The 18,371-nt window shown below is 39.7% G+C and overlaps 1 protein-coding gene across 1 annotated transcript in view; it reads right to left on the reverse strand.

Moving 5' to 3' along the window:
* Positions 1 to 6,125: 6,125 nt before the first annotated feature.
* Positions 6,126 to 18,371, reverse strand: part of PPIG (peptidylprolyl isomerase G) — a 28,246-nt gene continuing 16,000 nt past the window's right edge. Inside the window, exons 9-13 of the mRNA XM_069861152.1 lie at positions 10,509 to 10,713; positions 9,308 to 9,475; positions 8,664 to 8,748; positions 7,697 to 7,833; positions 6,126 to 7,401 (exon numbers count right to left, since the gene is read on the reverse strand). Of these exons, the coding sequence (XP_069717253.1) occupies positions 6,282 to 7,401; positions 7,697 to 7,833; positions 8,664 to 8,748; positions 9,308 to 9,475; positions 10,509 to 10,713 (1,715 nt within the window). The 3' untranslated portion in view covers positions 6,126 to 6,281. The remainder of the gene's footprint in view (positions 7,402 to 7,696; positions 7,834 to 8,663; positions 8,749 to 9,307; positions 9,476 to 10,508; positions 10,714 to 18,371) is intronic.

Here is an 18,371-nt window from a genome sequence, read left to right on the forward strand (position 1 = left end):
AAAGAAAGTACCTATTAATGTCTCCTTACAAGCTATATGCACCCAACAACTGAAGCCAATTCTGGAGCAAATTACAAGGCTATTACTATTTTGTAGAACCTGCCTATACTCAGCCTCAGCTCAAGAAACAAGAACCATAGCTATGACAGCTTGCAATTGTACGTGAAACTACTCTAGTTTCTTATGGAACAAAGCAGTAGATTCACTTTCTAGGAAGTCAAGAGGTAACAACCAAAGGTAAACTCTCAGTTCATCTGTTCTGAACTCCTTCAGTAGTGCTGGGCCCCAAGGCTTAATTCAAACTGTGTATTTTGGCTTTAAAATGTTATTACTGAGCAAACAATAAAACTGAGTAAGGCATTTAAAAACATCTACCTGAAACAATAAGATCACTGTTGAGAACACCTTTTACTCGTCTGCAGCAGGACTGCATCTATCACTCAAGTTTCCAAACCAACTGCAGAGAACGGAGAAAGCGCTTTCCTGCTCCCTCCTAAATGCTCTGCTGCCAGCACAGCCAGGCTGGGATACTGGCGTGGCTGCTTTTTATGATCAAAACTGTTCTTTCACTCAGCTGTCTTACCACTACATTTAAATCCACATCATCAAACAGGTAGTTCCTTCTGTAACTAGTGAAAACCACTTTGTTTCATACAGACAATTGTTGTATTTGTGTGAGTACAAGATTAAAGTTTGCAACTAGCAAAAAAAGAATTAGTGAAGAGACAGTAGAGCAGCTTCATTACATGCCTGCATTTTTATATATGTTACATATGTTAGTGAAAAGACTAATACATATTATGTATATATATAACATTTTACATATGTTATATATGTTAGTGAATAGACTGTCATTGGTCAGTCTGTAGTAGAAATTCTTAACTCCATCTGTAACTCAACACGATCATCCAGTTTAGCGACAAACAAGACTTCGACTATTCCCATCTACAGTAAGAATTACAGGCCATGGTTTAGCTGAAGTGTCCTGACATCAAATCACCAGCCCTGTTGGTCTGTACCAACCACTCTACAAGGCTGCGGATTTGATGCTCGAGTACATTTACACACACAGGCTGCACCATATGAGTTAGAAGTCAGTGTTACTCTAACTACAGAAGACGCTAGGTGATACTGCAAGAAGCACACGTGGCTGATGTATTGAATACACTAATGAATATGCAAAACCAGCATTTATTTCTGAGAAGTACTTTAATACACAAGTTATATTTCCTATCAAGAACTCATTCTCCCAGCTGACAACTGGATCACCATCCCCATGGGGAAACATAAATTACAAAGTCTCCGAAAGACTGAGGTTTCCAAATACTTTAAGTATAGATAGATGCAAAAATACTGCACAGATAAGTTACCACAATTCTTTTGGTAGGAAGAAGGAAACAAATTCTCTCTCCATTCCTCTTGCCAGTGATCATAAATTAATAGGCCCAACAACTTCTTTCCAATCCTTCCAGCCATTCTTTTTATTAACAGTTATGGCTAAAGCCACACACTGATTATTTTTATACAAGGCTATGGGGGCTCTATGGGATACGCGGGACTGCCTGCCCTCCTGCCCAAAGCAGCAGGTTTCCTTAAGGGCTTTGCATGTTGCAGAAATTCAGTTTAAAGACAGAGCGCAGCATTAGTTCAGTATTTCAGACCTTTTAATGTTACCATTAGAACTTTTATGAATATAAATTCAAAGCCAACCACGTGCATATTGAGCAGTTTAAGATCCGCTCACTGAACCTACCCATGTTAAGTTCCGTACTAGTTTCATTTGAACAATGAATTTGTGATTAAGGAATGATACTAATTTAATTATTCAACGAAGGTTACCTTTATGTGGCTTTACTATCTAAATTCAACATCACTTCTTATATTTTATTGCTGCTATTCCTTTTGCAAAACTTCATATTAAAATTCGAAAACTTATTTTGGTATGGTAGCTTTTTTTTAAAAAAAAACAAAACTAGTCAAATATTATTTTTTGCTTTTATGCAATACAAGTTCTGTTAGAATGATGTTCCTAATGACATGAGTTGTTCAAGAATGAGAAGTAAGGGTTACACTAAAAGCACGTGCAACAAAATGGCAACTTCATGCTAGGCAACTGCTGAATTTTACTCAATTCAGATTTTGCAAAATGTAGAGTTCACAGACATTTTGTCATGCGTTTCCTTGATTAATTTAGTTAGATAATAGTTAGAAAAATTACTGTTATCAGCAAAAGGACAGTGCAAGTAACAGCTCTTTAAATTTCTACCACATTGACTCTAGAAGTGAGAAGATTCTGTCACTGGCATCCTCCAGGTTGACAAAAAACCCCAAACAAATTCACTCGCGGCTGCTGCTAGAACACCACTGCTCTTTCTCAGAAGTTGCTTAAGCACTAGAGAGAGCAAATATATAGTTGATTTTAAGAGAGGTCTTTGGGTAAAGCACAGTAGGCCAATCTCTAGGTTTTCTACTATAAGCGACATGATAAAAACAGGGATATACATTTTGGTCAATCAGACAAGCAATGAGTCTACTATGCCCCTAGAAATTGTGACCAAAAATACTTTATTTGTTTCAATAAATCAACAATAAATCTACAGTTCCAGGAAAGGCGGCTGAAGGATTGCTGCTTTGCTGTTTACATTAATCCAAAATCCACTCACCAGACCGACACTGTTACAAATCAGACATTGTTAGGGGATCACTGCAAATTCTTCAGGGCACCCGACAAGGATGACTGCAAGAAAAGCTCATAGTGTGGGATTTCAAGTGAGAAGCAAGTGAAAAGTTTCAGGTTAAAATTTTGACAACCAAATAGAACAAAGAGTTAAAAATGTAACCATAGCCTTTTTTCTTTAAAAAAAAAAAAAATCAAGCAAACCAAATCCAAAACAAAAGCAACAACTTAAACTCTTACGTCAAAAAATGAGCAGACAGCAACACATCTTTTACAGCCAATAGCATCTACGTGACCTTGCATTATATCCACCCACCCTCAGTGATAATTTGTGCTTCTGAGTTGACGGCAGTACCCAGAAAATCCATCATCAAATCAGTCTCTTTCTGATAAAGCCTGGAAAGCTACTGCCACTACTAAATTTAGACACAGGCTGCAATGTGTTGGTAAAATGTCGGTATCTGTTATGAATCCCACATGGAATGCAGGTCTAACCTCTGGAAATCATTTCAAGCCTGTACATACACTTAAACCTTTGCTTATATTAGTCCAGTACTCCCTGCCCTCATTTTACCTTGAGTCTTGAGGTTCACATTCTCTGGAGGAAGGTCAGTTCTGGGCACTGACAGAAAAGCCTCTGCACCTGCTACTTTCTTCCCCATTTGCAAGGAACGACCACAAGCTCTGTTCCTGTTGCCTCCAGTACAGGTAGGCATCACTTCCAGTTCAGTTCTCTAAGTGCAAAGCCAACGACCTGTGACACAGTTGCAAGAGATGGCACTGACCTACACTGTGACCACAGCACAAGGTGGTTACCGTGAGGCTGGGAACTGGAGAGCTCTGCTGTTGATGGGAGAAGTGGTTTCAGGACAGCAAGAGCAGCCAGATCCTCACGGGGGCTTAGGGACACCTTGCTGTCCATGGGATGTTGCTCCAGCCCCAGGGAATTTCTATCAGCATTCTCAGTCTCATGTTTAATAAAGAAAAGCACATGTCCAGCAAATATTCCCTCTTGAAAGGCTGCAAATTGCTGTGTTTCAGTTTCAACAAAGTGATCGGCAGTAAAACAATTTCCCATCAAATATAACACAGACAAGGCATGCACTCAGAGAGCAAGTGTATCCCACCAGGTGCGATTAACAGTAACCAGCTTATTACAAAGTAATTAGAAACAAGAAAATGAGCTTTGTGCCACCAACTCAGACAAATTTTAACATGCTATGAAAAAATTAGAGATTGTTTAATTGGTACAAATAATTTTCTGATCTGTAACAAAGAAAAATCCATATGAAAGGGTACACGAGTGCATCATTTGAAATAACTAGTTACACACAACCGCAAACTACAATTGGATATAATCTCCATTTTGAGATTTTAAATAAGTACATTCAAGACTTTGTAACATGTTTTTAACAATTCCTATGGATTGCCTAATTGCTGACTGCATGCCGCCCCCCCTTCGTCTACAGCAATCAATGCAGTTGAGCATTTGGTTTCTTTGTGTGCTGGCATGAGCTTCAGTGATGTTGGCAAGAATATTCTCAGTAGTGCAAATGCACTTCCACAGCAACAGCTCACTTCTGTGCCAGCTCCATGAAATATGAAAGAACATAGCAGTTTTTATATGATGCTCTGAAGCACATGGCACGCACAGCACAGTATAAATGCAGTGAGGAAGCCTTTGTCCAGGCTGCCATACGGTTCTCCTAAGCCTAACTTCCTAGCATTTTCTTACTAGTTTCCCCCCTACAAAAAGACCACAACTTCTCCAAAGCCACATGGAGTTCAGAGCAGCTTCACACAGAACAGGTCCACCACACGTCTTCCACTCACCCCTACAAGCTCTTACACATCATCCACCCACATGTGAGCTTGTGAAATGTTTACACATTCTGCAGAAAATGACCACCGCAATGCAAAATTCATACTAAAACACAGGGGGATAAAAATAAAGCTGATGGCCAGAGCAGCTCCACAGCAGCTCCACTAACAGTTCTGCTAAGGAATAGCACTACAGACTTCTAGTTTTCTTCCCTTAAAAGGGTCGCTCATGTTGTTCACAATCCTGTATTGTCTTTTGCTTTCAAAGCAGAACTGTTAGTTTTCCTTCAAAACAACTGTTGGGATCACAGCAGCAAGCTAAGTTCCAGCAGTTCTGCTGACCTGCTGCAGACAGCACTGGTCACAAACTGGGTTACATAGCAAAGACATTGACAAACTCATAACAAAGACAGCAAGAACAGGTCATGTCATACAAAAATCCACAAAAAAAAAAAAAAAATCAATCAACAATTAAAACATAGTTTTGTTTTGACACAGCTTTACATTAATGCTTATCACTTCTCTGCAGGACTTTCAAGATATGCCAGCCTTGGTATAAACAGTTCCAGGGACTGAAAGAAGCATTAGGGTTCGTACCCAATCTGTCCCCTTCTCAGCTCACTGCGTGAAGTCACCACGTGACGGCTGAAGTTTGGCAATCGCACCCCTGCAGCAGCACCAGCACCAACTAGCAACACCCCCTCCTCTTTCCTGCGAGGGTCTGGTGGTGAGAAAGAAACAGGGGTAGGTCCTAGAGGCAGGAAAGGAGAGCACTAAAGGGAAGGAATCTGTTTGAGGAAGACACGCAGAAAACGAGGAGGAATTTGCAGTACCAGTCTTTTTGAATGAGGGGATGCAGGGAGGAAAGCAAATTTTTGTTTTAAATAAACTGAGCCTGTCTTAAAGCATTATTTGAAATTCTGCTTCAACTGCTTCAAAACTAGTACTGGGGAACTGCAATAGTTTTCTCACAGACTGTTAAGAAGCAGTGAGAGCAGAGATTTCCTGGTTCCTTATTCTGACACTCACTGTTAATACTGGTAATGGTTCATCTCTGTGCAACCATTAATTAGCAACTGAGGCAGGGTAGTCTGAAACTTCCAAGCTGAATTTTCTGCAGCAGACAAATGTGAAAGCATGGAACAGAAAAAGGAGGTTACAGAGGAAAAGGTTACACTGGTAAGCACTTTTTTTTTTTTTTTTAGGACAAAGCAGTAACTCCCAAACACTGATGACAGCATGAACAAATTCTACTGTTGGCAGTGACAGCAGCAGAAATGGTGAAGCTTTACTTAAATTAATTCATTCTTAAAAAAAGAAACCAATGCAATTATCCTCTATAAATTAATTTTCTTAGGATTTATACCTACTGAAATACAGATGTAGCAGCACTGGAGTGATGGACACCTTGCAACACTCTCCAGGCTTTAAGATGACACACAGTACACTTGCAGCTTGCTGCTTCACTCATGAAACAAGCTTCTGCACAGGCAGCCAGTGCTTGCACTAAATTGAGTGCACCAGGTAAAAAAAACTGTGGCACAGAAACTACCTTTCTAGCTGCCATCACACAAGGATACATAAACCCATGAAATATCCAAAACATAGCACAGTGTTACACATAAAATTTGTTTTTCATCTCAAGTTTATTAAAACTTTAGCAGTACAAATGATCCAGGTTTTAGATTATCAAAAGACCAAACTGAAGTCCACATCTTAAAAAAAGTCGTTCCCCAAAATGTCTCTAAATCTTTGAGACAATGGAAACATTAAGTCCACAAACTCATCCATGCCTGTCATCATCTGTTCCAGGACTTGTTTCATGATCAGACTTTTTATCCTTACTAGGGGCATGATCTCTTTCCTGACTCTTTGATTTTTGGTTTCTTTCTTTTTCTGCTGAGGATCTGGTCTTTTCCTTTTCTTTACTGTTGTGTGAATATGATTTTTTGGATTCCCTCTCTTTGCTACTTGGTCTCTTTTTTGATTCTGGACTTCTATCCTGATCTCTACTAGACTTCTTATCTTTACTGGATTCAGGACTGCTACTTTCACGGCTTTCTGAACGCCTCTTCCTTTGGCTTTCAGAATCATTCCGCTTATATGAGCTTCTACTTTCTCTATTTGAATACCTATCTCTGTTTCTGCTTTGACTTCCCTCCCTCTCTGAGCTCCTCGATTCTCTCCTCCTCCTGTTTTCTCTCCCTCTGTATTTATCTGGTGTACCTCTCCTTTCCCGGCTTCTTGATCTTCCTCTTCGTCTTGTTTCTCTATCTCTATTCCTTGAGTAGTCCTTACTTCTACTGCGATCTCTGTCTCTGCTCCTCGATCTTCCTCGCCTCCCCCTATCTCGGCTTTTGCTTCGATCCCTTGTTCTGCTGCTGGAACTATGTTTTCCTCTGGCATGCTCACGCTCCTTGCTTCTTGACTTACGTTTCTCCCTGTCTTTACTCTTTCTATGGTCTTGTTCGTTACTCCTTGAGCCTGCCCTTTTACTCCTCTCCTTGCTCCTACTTCTTTCTTTATCTCTCCCTCTGGAATCATAGCGCTTTTCTCTTTCTCTACCTTTCTCATGGTCTCTTTCTTTGCTTCTTGACCTTATTCTCTTTTCATCGTGTCTACTGTGCTTTGAGTCTTTTTCTTTACTTTTTGATTTCTCTCGGCTTTTACTATGGCTTCTAGATTTAGCTCTTTTCTTGGCCTTGCTTTTGTTATGCTTGTCATCTTTTTCCGAGTTCCTTCTTGTCTCCCTGTCTTTACTGCTGGATTTGTGATCCTTTTTCTTCTCTTTTTCCCCTCTTCTGCTTGGACTTTCAGAAACTTGTCTGTGGTCTGATATTTTTCTCTCTCTTCCTCTTCCTGGGCTTTTTTGATTATCTTTCTTGTTTTCATTTATTTCACTCCTTGGAGAGAGAAAAATACAATTTTAAAAATATTTTGGATCCCCTCCACTCTGAAAAATTAATTCAGAAGTGAGACAGCTTCACGACTGAAACTTAAATCATATTAGGTTATCTATATTAATAACTATATTTACAGTAACATGATTAAAATGAGATACAGTTAAGTAATGGGATAACCAAGTCAGCACCCACTTTCCTTGGCCACAACTGTAAACTGAACATCTAAGACGACAGTTCTTACTTTCAATAGATTAAAAAATGTCAGTGTGTATAGTCCAGAAAGAAATAATCTTACTTGTCCCCTTTTATCCATCTTTCTCCACTTGACACTCGCATTCTTTGAGCTCTTTGCATTTCTTGCCTCCAATGTGGAGGAGTTTCACTGCGTCTGAATCGATCTCTTGACCTGGATCTCGAAGGTGTCCGATAACGCTTTAAGGGAAAGAAAGATAAAATTGGGTATAAGGGTGAATTTCACATGCTGCTAAACACTATTTTTATCCCTGGTAGTCGATTCTACCAAGCACCTGGCACTTCACACGTAGACACCAAGTTTACATTGACAAGTTAATATCTTAAAAATATTTTTGACATTCGGCTAAAGCAGGAACACAAAACGTCTAATGAAATAACTTTTTAAGGTAATCTCTATTTCAGGGTTTTTGTACTCTGCTGAGAGGTCTTCTGTTGCTTTCAATCAGCACAAATGAAGCCCACTTTTCTAACAATGACAATTCTTAGCTTTGACAAGCAACACGAAAACAATACTTCATAGTTTTTCTTTAAGGTTTTTACTAAAAATCTGTGGGACAAATTCCTGTTACCAGAAACGTGTGCCACAGACAGTGCACAATACAGGGCTTCGCAGTCAGAAGAACCAATCTGACAGCCCTCCCCTGCCAAAAGGAGAAGGACTCTTCCCTGCATTCTGGGCAGTGACAACATACTGGTTTTGGTGCTCACTAGAACCCTTGCTGAGCTAATTCCATCCACTAATTCACAGAGTGATACTGTAACACAAAGAAAGCATTTTTTGTGCCACGCCCCAATAAATTCCCTATGCAAATAGGAAATTAGTTTTCCTTGTTTGAAATGAATATGATCTTCCTTCAAGACTCAGTCCCCACACCAATTACAACGCACCACAAATCCTCCTCTTTTTTTTAAAAATCAACCATCCTAACAAAATCAGTTTCACAACACCAGCTGTGAGTCTGTGCTACCACCTGGTTTATTGTGGGGAACAGACTGTAAACACTTACCCTTGGCCCTCTTCCTTTTATTTTCCTGCCAGACCTGGTCACCAACAGCCTCCTCTGGTATGATGACTGCGAATTCGATAGATTACTAAAAATAGTTTCAAAAAAAGTGATATTGTTTATAACATCAAAGAAAGAAGAGAAAAAAAGCCCTGAATTTAAAACCTCTTAAGAAATTAAACTAAATGAAATCTTCAGAAATTAAACTAAATGTAATTGCAGATTTAATTTTACATTTCATTATCAGTGCAGCCAGTAACAATCACACAGTAAAAACCTCAGATTTTGTGACCACAGAACATTTTATAATATTTTCATGGGGTTCCTTTTTTTGAAAGAAAATAAGTTACCAATTGGATAGTTCCAATAAATTTCAACTTTATTTAGAATACATTTTACTTTCTTTTTCTTAAATCAGTAGTTTTAAAATGTTCATTCACTAGAATGATTTTCAAAGACTAAGCCCTTGTTGCAGGACAATGAAAACAGCAGCCAATAAACTAAAAAAAACCCCATTTTTCATCCAGCAGGGCTCACAAAATGGAACTGTTTAATAGGGAAAGTTCTCACTTAACAACAGAATCCTAAAACAGTAACGTGACTGTACTGCTGTCAGTGTGCTGTCAGACTCACAAGAGATGAATTACCTTTCTTTTTCCTTCTCTCTGCTTTTCCTCTCTTTTTCTTTCTCATCTGCTTTAGGAGGACTTTTCCTCATGAGGAACCGGTTTTCAGGTACAGGAGGAATTTCTTCAGGACGGACAGTAGACAATGGCTGTGCTTCGGGGTTTTCTTCTTCACTTTCACTGGATGAGCTTTATTTTTTATTAAAAATATTTATGTTTGAAGTGAGTTATTTGGATGAGGGAAGACTTTTCAATCTATTTAAATAATTCAGAAATTCTCTTAATTCCACACACACAGGTCCCCACAAGAGCTATTTCAGAAGCAGTGTACCCCCTCTCCCCCCAATATCTTTGCTTCAAAACGTACAACTGCAGCAGATTTCTGACCAATATTTTTTATCTATTAATTCCAATGGTGCAACACTCAACATACATTTACTCTGTTTGGATACATTTTTTTTAAAAAATGTATTTCCTTTTAAAAACACCATCAGGAGAGTCAAATTCAGATTTTACACTAGTACGTATAACTGGCTGTGAACTACTGTAATTCTAAGCAGTTGGTAGTAACAAACACAGGTGAAATGGGCTTAGATCCACAGAAACAACCTTTAGGCAGCACTGCCCTAAGCAAACACTTTATACACTTTCCTGCTAGCTCAGAGAAATGTGACTTTCACTGACACAACTTGTTATTTCAGACTGAACTAGAAGCAAAATTATTAGATTAGAAATAACATCTTCAGAAGCAAGAGTGCCTTTTGAGTCCTATATTCCAGTGAAATTGGACTTCTGGCATATCAGGCAGACAGAACATTGTTAATTTGTTAATTTTTGTTTAGTTTTGTTTTTATTCCTGCATACAATATTCTTGTAAGTCCCACTGCACATAATTTAAATTGTACAGAGATGAATTTAGGGAAAACAAGATATCACTGCCCATTTCAAACCAAGCAATCTTCTAAGTTTTCAAGCCATTAAATAAACATGAAAGTCTTAGTCCATTCCTTCACTCCTTCAGAAGCTGTAGCATGCAGGCACATGGACACTGTCCTTTGCCATCACACCAGAAATATTCGAGCTTGTAGATGGAAACCAATTGTCTCCCGAACTAGTAAATGCCTACTTCATGAGTTACAGAATAGCATTCTGTAGTTATAGGACAAGAAAATGGTACTGCATGCTGTATGTGTAATGACACAAAACAAATCTTAAAATTGACCTTTTTTTGCTTTTCTTTCTCTTTTTCTTTTCTTTCTTATGTTTCTTGGAATTTTTCTTGTGTTTCTTTTTTCGTTTTTTAGATTTCTCTTCTGAAGCACTCTCAGAATCTGATGATGAATCAGAAGATGATTCGGAATCACTTGAACTTTCCGAGTCACTGGATGAGGAAGACGACTTGTGTCTTTTCTTTTCTTCTTTCTTGGCTTTAAATCAGAATAGCAAATGCATTTTAATATCAAACACTACTAAATACATCTCAGAAAAATCAACTTATTATAAGAAGTTTAGGTAGATAACTGTGTCGTGAGACTACTTCACCAGAATATTTAAGAACAAATTGAAATGTCAGAGAAAACACTGTTTTTTACAAGTATGATAAAGGACATGTCTACAAATACATAAGAAACTTCCAACACTTTGTATTTACAAAGTTCTAAAGTATCAAATTTACACTGTAAAGAACTTAGAGAATGGTGTAAGTTTTCAGATTATGTTGTGTTTCTACTGTTGTATAAAAAGAACTATTTAGAATTTACTTAAAAAGCATTTATAAAAAAATATATTTAGCTTCAGGTTTAACCTGACTTCATAAAAAAATGTGATCAAATCACAAACAAGAGAAGTTTTGAAACAGAAGGTAAGTGGCATAGACTAAATTGATTACTCATTGAATTTTGCTCAGAAGGAAAATTCAAATAACCAACCTTCCTGCTAAGGAAAACCGAGCTCAGATAACAGCCCCAAACCTCCAGCTCATCTTTTCTTATTTGTGGGGTTTTTTTTTTGTTTTGTTGTTTTTCTGGTTTGTTTTTTTTTTTTTAGTTGAAGAAGGACACAAACAGCTTCCTAACCATCTGGTATGAACAGGAACCCAGCTAAAGACAGACTAGTCCCAAATACATATTTTACCATTTCATGTGTGGCTGCTGGATGAAAATCAACAGCTTACTGGAGATCTGATATTAGTCTGACAGGAAATAAACCAAGAGCAAACATACTTTTTTATGCCCTTTAACTGATCTGAGACCTACTCAAACTAGTAAAAGTTGTATAAGCTATTTCGGGGTCACACTAACTTGAGAAAAAAACCCAAACCACATATGATAAAAAAAGGTAATATAAAAACTTCACTAGAGTAAGTCCAGGCTTCCAAATTATGACGCTTCAGGTAAGTCAATTATAAATGCTATCAATAGTCTTCAAATATGTTACAAAATTCATATCAGGCTATTGTCCAGAAAGTCAAAGGCTCTATCCAGAAAACCAGAAGAGCACATTGGTTGTCCTCAGACTGCCGTAGTTGACTTTTTAAATTAGCATCAAATATTATTTTTACTTTGCCATTGCAAATTACAAAGATAGCCCATCATTCATTACACAATATTCTACAGCCACAGCCAGAAGGAATAGAACATTCACTATTAAACAGAAGAAAAATATACCAAAAATATATATTTATATCCAACCAGCCTGTTTTCCTCCTCACAGCAAACAAACTGTATTTTAGGAAAACATCTGTTAAGACCTTAGAACATGTTTCATATCACAGATGGAAATGCACTTTAAAATTGTGTATGCATCCTGGCTGGAAGCATGAGCCTATTCTGCAAAGCCTTTAATAGCTTGCTTTGTCCAAAGACTTCACAGCCTCCAGAGGTATTACCTGACCTACAAGTACTTTAAATGCAACCTCTCACCCTCTGCTCTTCTGCACATAACAGGTAAGGGAAAACATTAGGCACTAAAGACAGGATCATGACTACACAGCCTGTCTGCATCTCCAAACCTTTCAGACCATCGTGGTTAACCCCAGCCAGCAACTAAGCATCACAGAGCTGCTCACTCACTTCCCTACCCAGCTGGGATGGGGGAGAGAATTGGAAAGGTAAAAGGGGGGGAACTTGTGGGTTGAGATAAAGACAGCTGAGCAGGTAAAGCAAAAGCTGCACACAAGCAAAGCAAAACAAGGAATTCACTTGCTACTTTGCAACCACAGGCAGGTGTTCAAGTGTCTCCAGGAAAGCAGGGCTCCATCACACATAACAGTCGATTTGGGAAGACAAATGCATCACACTGAACGTCCCCCCGCACTGCTCCTTCTTCCCCACCATGCTGAGCATGACGTCATATGGCAGGCAACACTCCTTTGGTCAGTTGGGGTCAGCTGTCCTGGCTGTGCCCCCTCCCGGCTCCTTGTGCCCCCCACGCTGCTCGCTGCTGGTGTGGGTAAAGAAGCAGGAAAGGCCTTGCATCTGGGACAGCACTGCTCAGGGGTTAACTAAAACATTCCTGTTATCAACACTGTTTTCAGCACAAATCTAAAACACAGCCCCGCACTAGCTACTATGAAGAAAATGAACTCTATCCCAGCCACAGCCAGCTCACAGATACAGCAAACATGACGTTTTCACATAGCAGAAAACAAAGGTGTCTCCCTGAGTATTTTTTTCTTTTCTAGTAAAGACAGAGAATGTGAACTGCTTAGCCTAGTCAACTATTTATTCTACTGGCTTCCATGTGGGCCCAACCAGACCATGCAATTCACACTTAGCAATTATGTATCAGGCATTGTTATAATTAAGGCAGGTAATTTGAGAAACTTCCAGAAAAAAAAATGTGGCAAAATTACGTTATAACTTTCCTATTAGACAATTTTTGTCCTTGCCATAGAGAAAGAAAGTCTTTTCGGGTGTTACAATAAGTCAAAGTGTCAGAAGATAAAAGATTTCAGGGACTTCAAAGAAATACAGGTTATAAACCAGCTTTTAACTTATGAATGGCCTCAATTTTGTACACATGGGAAGAAAAATTCCACTTCAGAATTCCCTGCTAGCAATCTCTGTTCACATACCACATTTGCAAGTGGCAGCAGAGTCAAATGGAGCAGTATATTGTTTTTTTTAATTATCAATATTAGGTTCTTGGACTGCTTAGCCAGTATTACTGAGCTAACTGACTCCTGAGAGTTCAGAGCAGGTACCTGTAACTGCAACCATGGGAGCTCAGTGTGGAAATTCTCAAATTCAACACTAACTCAATCTCATCTTTGCAAAACTGCATGACGGGAGGCAGCAGTTTTTCAAGGCTGGTCACCACCAGTACCTCACCGCACAAAAAGTGGGGGAGAACACACCTCGGGGTTTTAAGGGAGATGCAGGCACAGGGGAGGTTTAGGCTAGACGTTAGGAAAAAATTCTTTACAGAAAGGGTCATTGGGCACTGGAACAGGCTGCCCAGGGAGGTGGTTGAGTCACCTTCCCTGGAGGTGTTTAAGGCACGGGTGGACGAGGTGCTGAGGGATATGGTTTAGTGTTTGGTAGGAACGGTTGGACTCGGTGATCCGGTGGGTCTCTTCCAACCTGGTTATTCTGTGATTCTGTGAAAAGCAATAAAACTTCCATAAAATTCCTCACAAAACTGGTCAGAGAAGAGACAAAAAGTGAGTCATGGAGATAATATGTCTCAATACAATACTTCGGGATGTGTTATTTGTAATAGTAATCAAGTACTTCTTACCAACTTAAATTTTCATGGGGAAAAAAAATTCTCACTTGGGCTACAAAATGTCCCTGAGGATGGATCCATTAGCAACGAAGCTGGTGAAGGGTCTGGAGAACGAGTCTTCCAAGGAGTGGCTGAGAGAGCTGGGGTTGTTTAGCCTTAAGAAGAGGAGGCTGAGGGGAGGAGGGAGCCAGCCTCTTCTCCCAAGTGACAGGGGACAAGAGGAGAGGGAATGGCCTCAAGCTGCACTAGGGGAGGTTCAGGCTTGACATGAGGAAAATATTTTTCATGGAAAGGGTCACTGGGCACTGGAACAGGCTGCCCAGGGAGGGGGTTGAGTCACCTTCCCTGGAGGTGTTTAACGGACGGGTGGATGAGGTGCAGAGGGGCATGGTTTAGTGATAGATAGGAAAGGTTGGACTCAATGATCCAGTGGGTCTTTTCCAACCTAGTGATTCTGTGATATTTGCCCAAAACACATTTCTAGTTGCACTTCTGGCAGCTTCTTTATGATAGATGTTGTTAAATGGGAACTTCATGTTGTCTCTTGGAAACTGGACACAACTATGTATGTTTTAGAATAGTAAAGTTAAACATGGATCTATTATCCCAACTGCAGAGACAGGCGATTAAGGATTCCTAAAGGAGAAGAGAGGCAGCATTTCTCAGAAAAGCAACAGTTACGCCTCACTCATACCACCATTTCTAAATGTTAGCTTTCGCTCTGTATACAGTTATTGAATGTAAAACAGTAGAATCTCAAATACACGCAGTTGTCATATTTTACTCCAATCAATCCATCTTCACATCTACCACGTCTTGCCCCAAACACCTTCTGGCTGTGGACTGTGACGCATTGATATTCTAGATCAACCAGGAGCCATCAGTATCATTCCAATGTTTCCCTGAGAACGTGTACAATACAAGCTAAAGTAGTTGTTCTTTATCTTCAGCAAAATATTAGCTGGTAACGTTAGATCATCTGTGTAAACCGCGTTTCTTTTGTAGCAATCCAATATCCTACTCTGTCAGGTCTCCCACTCAGAACGCAGTGCTATATACAATGGTGAAAGATTTCCTCTTCACAGTGATGCAGTGAAGTGACTTGCTTCCAAAAGTCTTGGCTGAGATAAAAAGCTCCAGATGACAGCAAGCCAACTGGGGCTTAATTCAGGTAGCAGTGGATCAGATACGTGGTGCAGAAAAACCTCAGCAGAAACCACTGAGTATGGCACCTTGGCCTCTCTTTGTGGTCGTATACTTTATGGATAACTTTTTTCCTCCTTTTAACATTACTGAATCCTCACACTAGTACAGTGGATGAAGTTAATCTCATTGTACTAAATTGCATTACTTTTCCAGATCAGCATCACAGACAAAAAGTTACACTGGTATGACTTCTGCCCTGACATTTTTGATGGTGTTTTCTATGTGTTTAATCACAAGCCCCATTTGATACAGACTAACGAAAGCCTGACAACCAACTGAACCACAAGCCCTCCACTTCATAGATTATATTGGTCTTTTGGTCACTTCTGGGTGCAACAAACTAGCAAGTTGTCTTAGGCATTTAGGACAACCTGCTGATTGAAATCAGCTGGTTCTCAGCAGGTGTTTTCAGAGCCTCTTGCAAAACACTTGTAAAAAGACAGGTCTCACTATATTTTCTACTTCCCTTGCTGGCCCAGACCAAGAAACCTGGTCTCTTTTCTCAAACCTTTGATCGTTGTACTTATTAGAGCACTACATTTAATAAAAAGTATCTATACTATTTTGTACCAGTTTTAGATTGTCTAAATAAATATGCATTCACAGAGTGTAACAAGTACATATTTTTAAAAGAGAACTGAACATTTTCCAAATTCATTTCCATCAAGAGAGCCTGGTGTTGTATGTTGTATAGGCCTGGTAACACCCAAACAAGGAGAGGAATCTCACCTGCACTGTAAATACCGTGAACACAAAACGCACTAAAAAAGTGAACTGATTTCCAAATCCCAAGACACTTTCAAATATGTCTTATCTATTCAGCACTTTTGGGCTTGGCCCATTCAAAAAACCACTATACCACACTGTACTGCTTCCTGCACACTTTCAGGCAAAACAAGACTTCTCCAAGCTTAACTCCAGAAGTGTCTGAACAAGGCATCAATAAACGTAGTTATTTCGTGCATTTTCTCCCTCCTGCACCTAAGTGCGTCAAAACCGATCTGTGACAGTTTTATCTGCAATCTTCTAACATTCTTGTTTAAGTATGTTGTAGTTATTACCTTAAAGTGAGTAAGTAATAGAAATGGAGGTGAGTTAGTAAGCAACCACCTCAACAAACGTGATGTGGTTCTTAACATGCAGCAAATAATGTCAATGGCAGATGCATTTGGGAAATCATGTGGCAAAGAAAAAACAAACCCACACACAATAAAAAGCCAACAACCAACCAGAAAGCCTAGAATTGTTTACACAGCAAAGACAGAATAACTGGCAAGAGGTTTTGGATGTACTTTCTGGTGACATCTAACTACCTCTGTCCAGCAGCAAATGCTATTTTGAATACTGAACCAACCTGGTGCCGGCCAATTACTGATCACAACAAGTGAAACCAACCCTGCAGCATGAAGGTCAGTGAGAAATAAACTGACTTCTATTTACAGTCCAACTGTTCCAGCGCATTACTTCAGGATCAGGTTTCAACTTACGACCACAGCTGAAAGAGATCTATCACTTCCTACTCCATTCACTGTTACCTGTAGTATTTGCCAGACTTCAAGAATTACACGATCTTGCTGCATGGCACAGCCAAGCACTCTCTTCATCTCAGCTTGCCATGGACTGCAGCACATCTTACATTAGCCACACAACATCAGAGTCCTGGACTTGAAGTGAGGTGACTTGGCCAGAAAAGCTGTTAGGCTTTGGCATGGAAGTCAGAACAGATAATCTCCTGTTGTAATTCACAGCAGTGACAATCAAATAGTTACCTTGTATCAAATCTAATCACCCCTGTTGGACTACAGCAGTCTCCAAACAGAGGGTGGCTTTAATTCAGGAGACAGATATTTTTCCTGATAATTTTTTCCAGTGTTCAATCACCTTGCTTTTCAGAGTATCAAGTCTTTTTTTCCTATTTTGTAAGCATCTTCTTTCCATTATTTGCCATGGGTTCCTATTAACCGCTTGATTAAGGGCACTCTTTCTTGCAAGGAAAACTACACACAGTAACCAAGTCCTCAAAGACCTTGTTACTGTGAGGAGTCCTGTATTGCAAATGCCTCAGGGCACAGATGTTTTTGTAGACAAGCATCCTGCCACACAACTGCAACAGCAGAAGAAAGGGGAAAGAAAAACAAACAAACAAAAAACCCCAAAACAACCTACAAGGGAGGGAAGCCATCTCCAGCTTCTCTTTGAACAGTTTCAACTGTAGCCAGAACAGCCTATAATGTGTTGCTAGCTCACTAGGAAAAAAAATTACTCTGGAACAGAACTGTTCATAGCAACCAGTTTGTAGAAAGGGGCTAACAAGCCCCTAGGTACTCTAGGGGCTGAACAGGTAAGAAAAGCAGAAAGGGATGACCACCAATCAAACGTCTACGTAAGACGTGACTTACCAGAATCACTAATTTCTAAGACTGCTCTTATTCTGTAGATCTTTCATGACTCCTCAATGTGTAATTTTGTATCAGTGCTTGACAATTTGTACTGATACTCTGTTTTTTAAAGAAAGAAACTGTACTCCTAGAATGACCTAATTACAAACCTGTTCTTTGCTGAATTATGAAGGCAGTCACGGTCTGCCTTAACTGCAGAAAGCATGCTTGTATGAGGAGTGAGTCTACAGGGACACGTGTAACATCGATGAAGATCATGAACCTGCTCTGTGCATTAGTGCCCATTAGGGCCTATCTCCTCACACTCGGGTCTGCCCTCTGCCTGCCCCATCCTGGAACCTAAGGCCTCCTGCTCTCCAAACACTCCTGCTGCCCACCGGTATCTAGTCCTGTGCCTTACAGTCAGCTGAGTGGGATTTCTCATCACCCTGGCATCAATTTCCCTCCACAGCACAACAGGCCAGCTGCGGGAAGCAGAGTCCCCAGGAACCCAGCAACACTGAGGCAGAGAGGAACATGGACACAGGCAAATGAGCAGGGCTGGACAGTCAGATCTTTCCAAAAGCCCATTCTCTTTTAGGCAATGTTAAAGAAAAAAAAAACTTGTGTTTTACTTATTCTTTTGCTAAGTACTTGAAAGCCCTGCCTAATGGCTTTAAGACATAGGACTTAAACTTTCATAGGACAAAACTTTCATTTGCCCATACCATGTCAACTGTTCCAAAGCAGACTAAAAATGGAGTGTGGCAAAC

The sequence above is a fragment of the Phaenicophaeus curvirostris genome, chromosome 7 (assembly GCF_032191515.1).
Source record: "Phaenicophaeus curvirostris isolate KB17595 chromosome 7, BPBGC_Pcur_1.0, whole genome shotgun sequence".
In the NCBI taxonomy this organism is placed as follows: domain Eukaryota; kingdom Metazoa; phylum Chordata; class Aves; order Cuculiformes; family Cuculidae; genus Phaenicophaeus; species Phaenicophaeus curvirostris.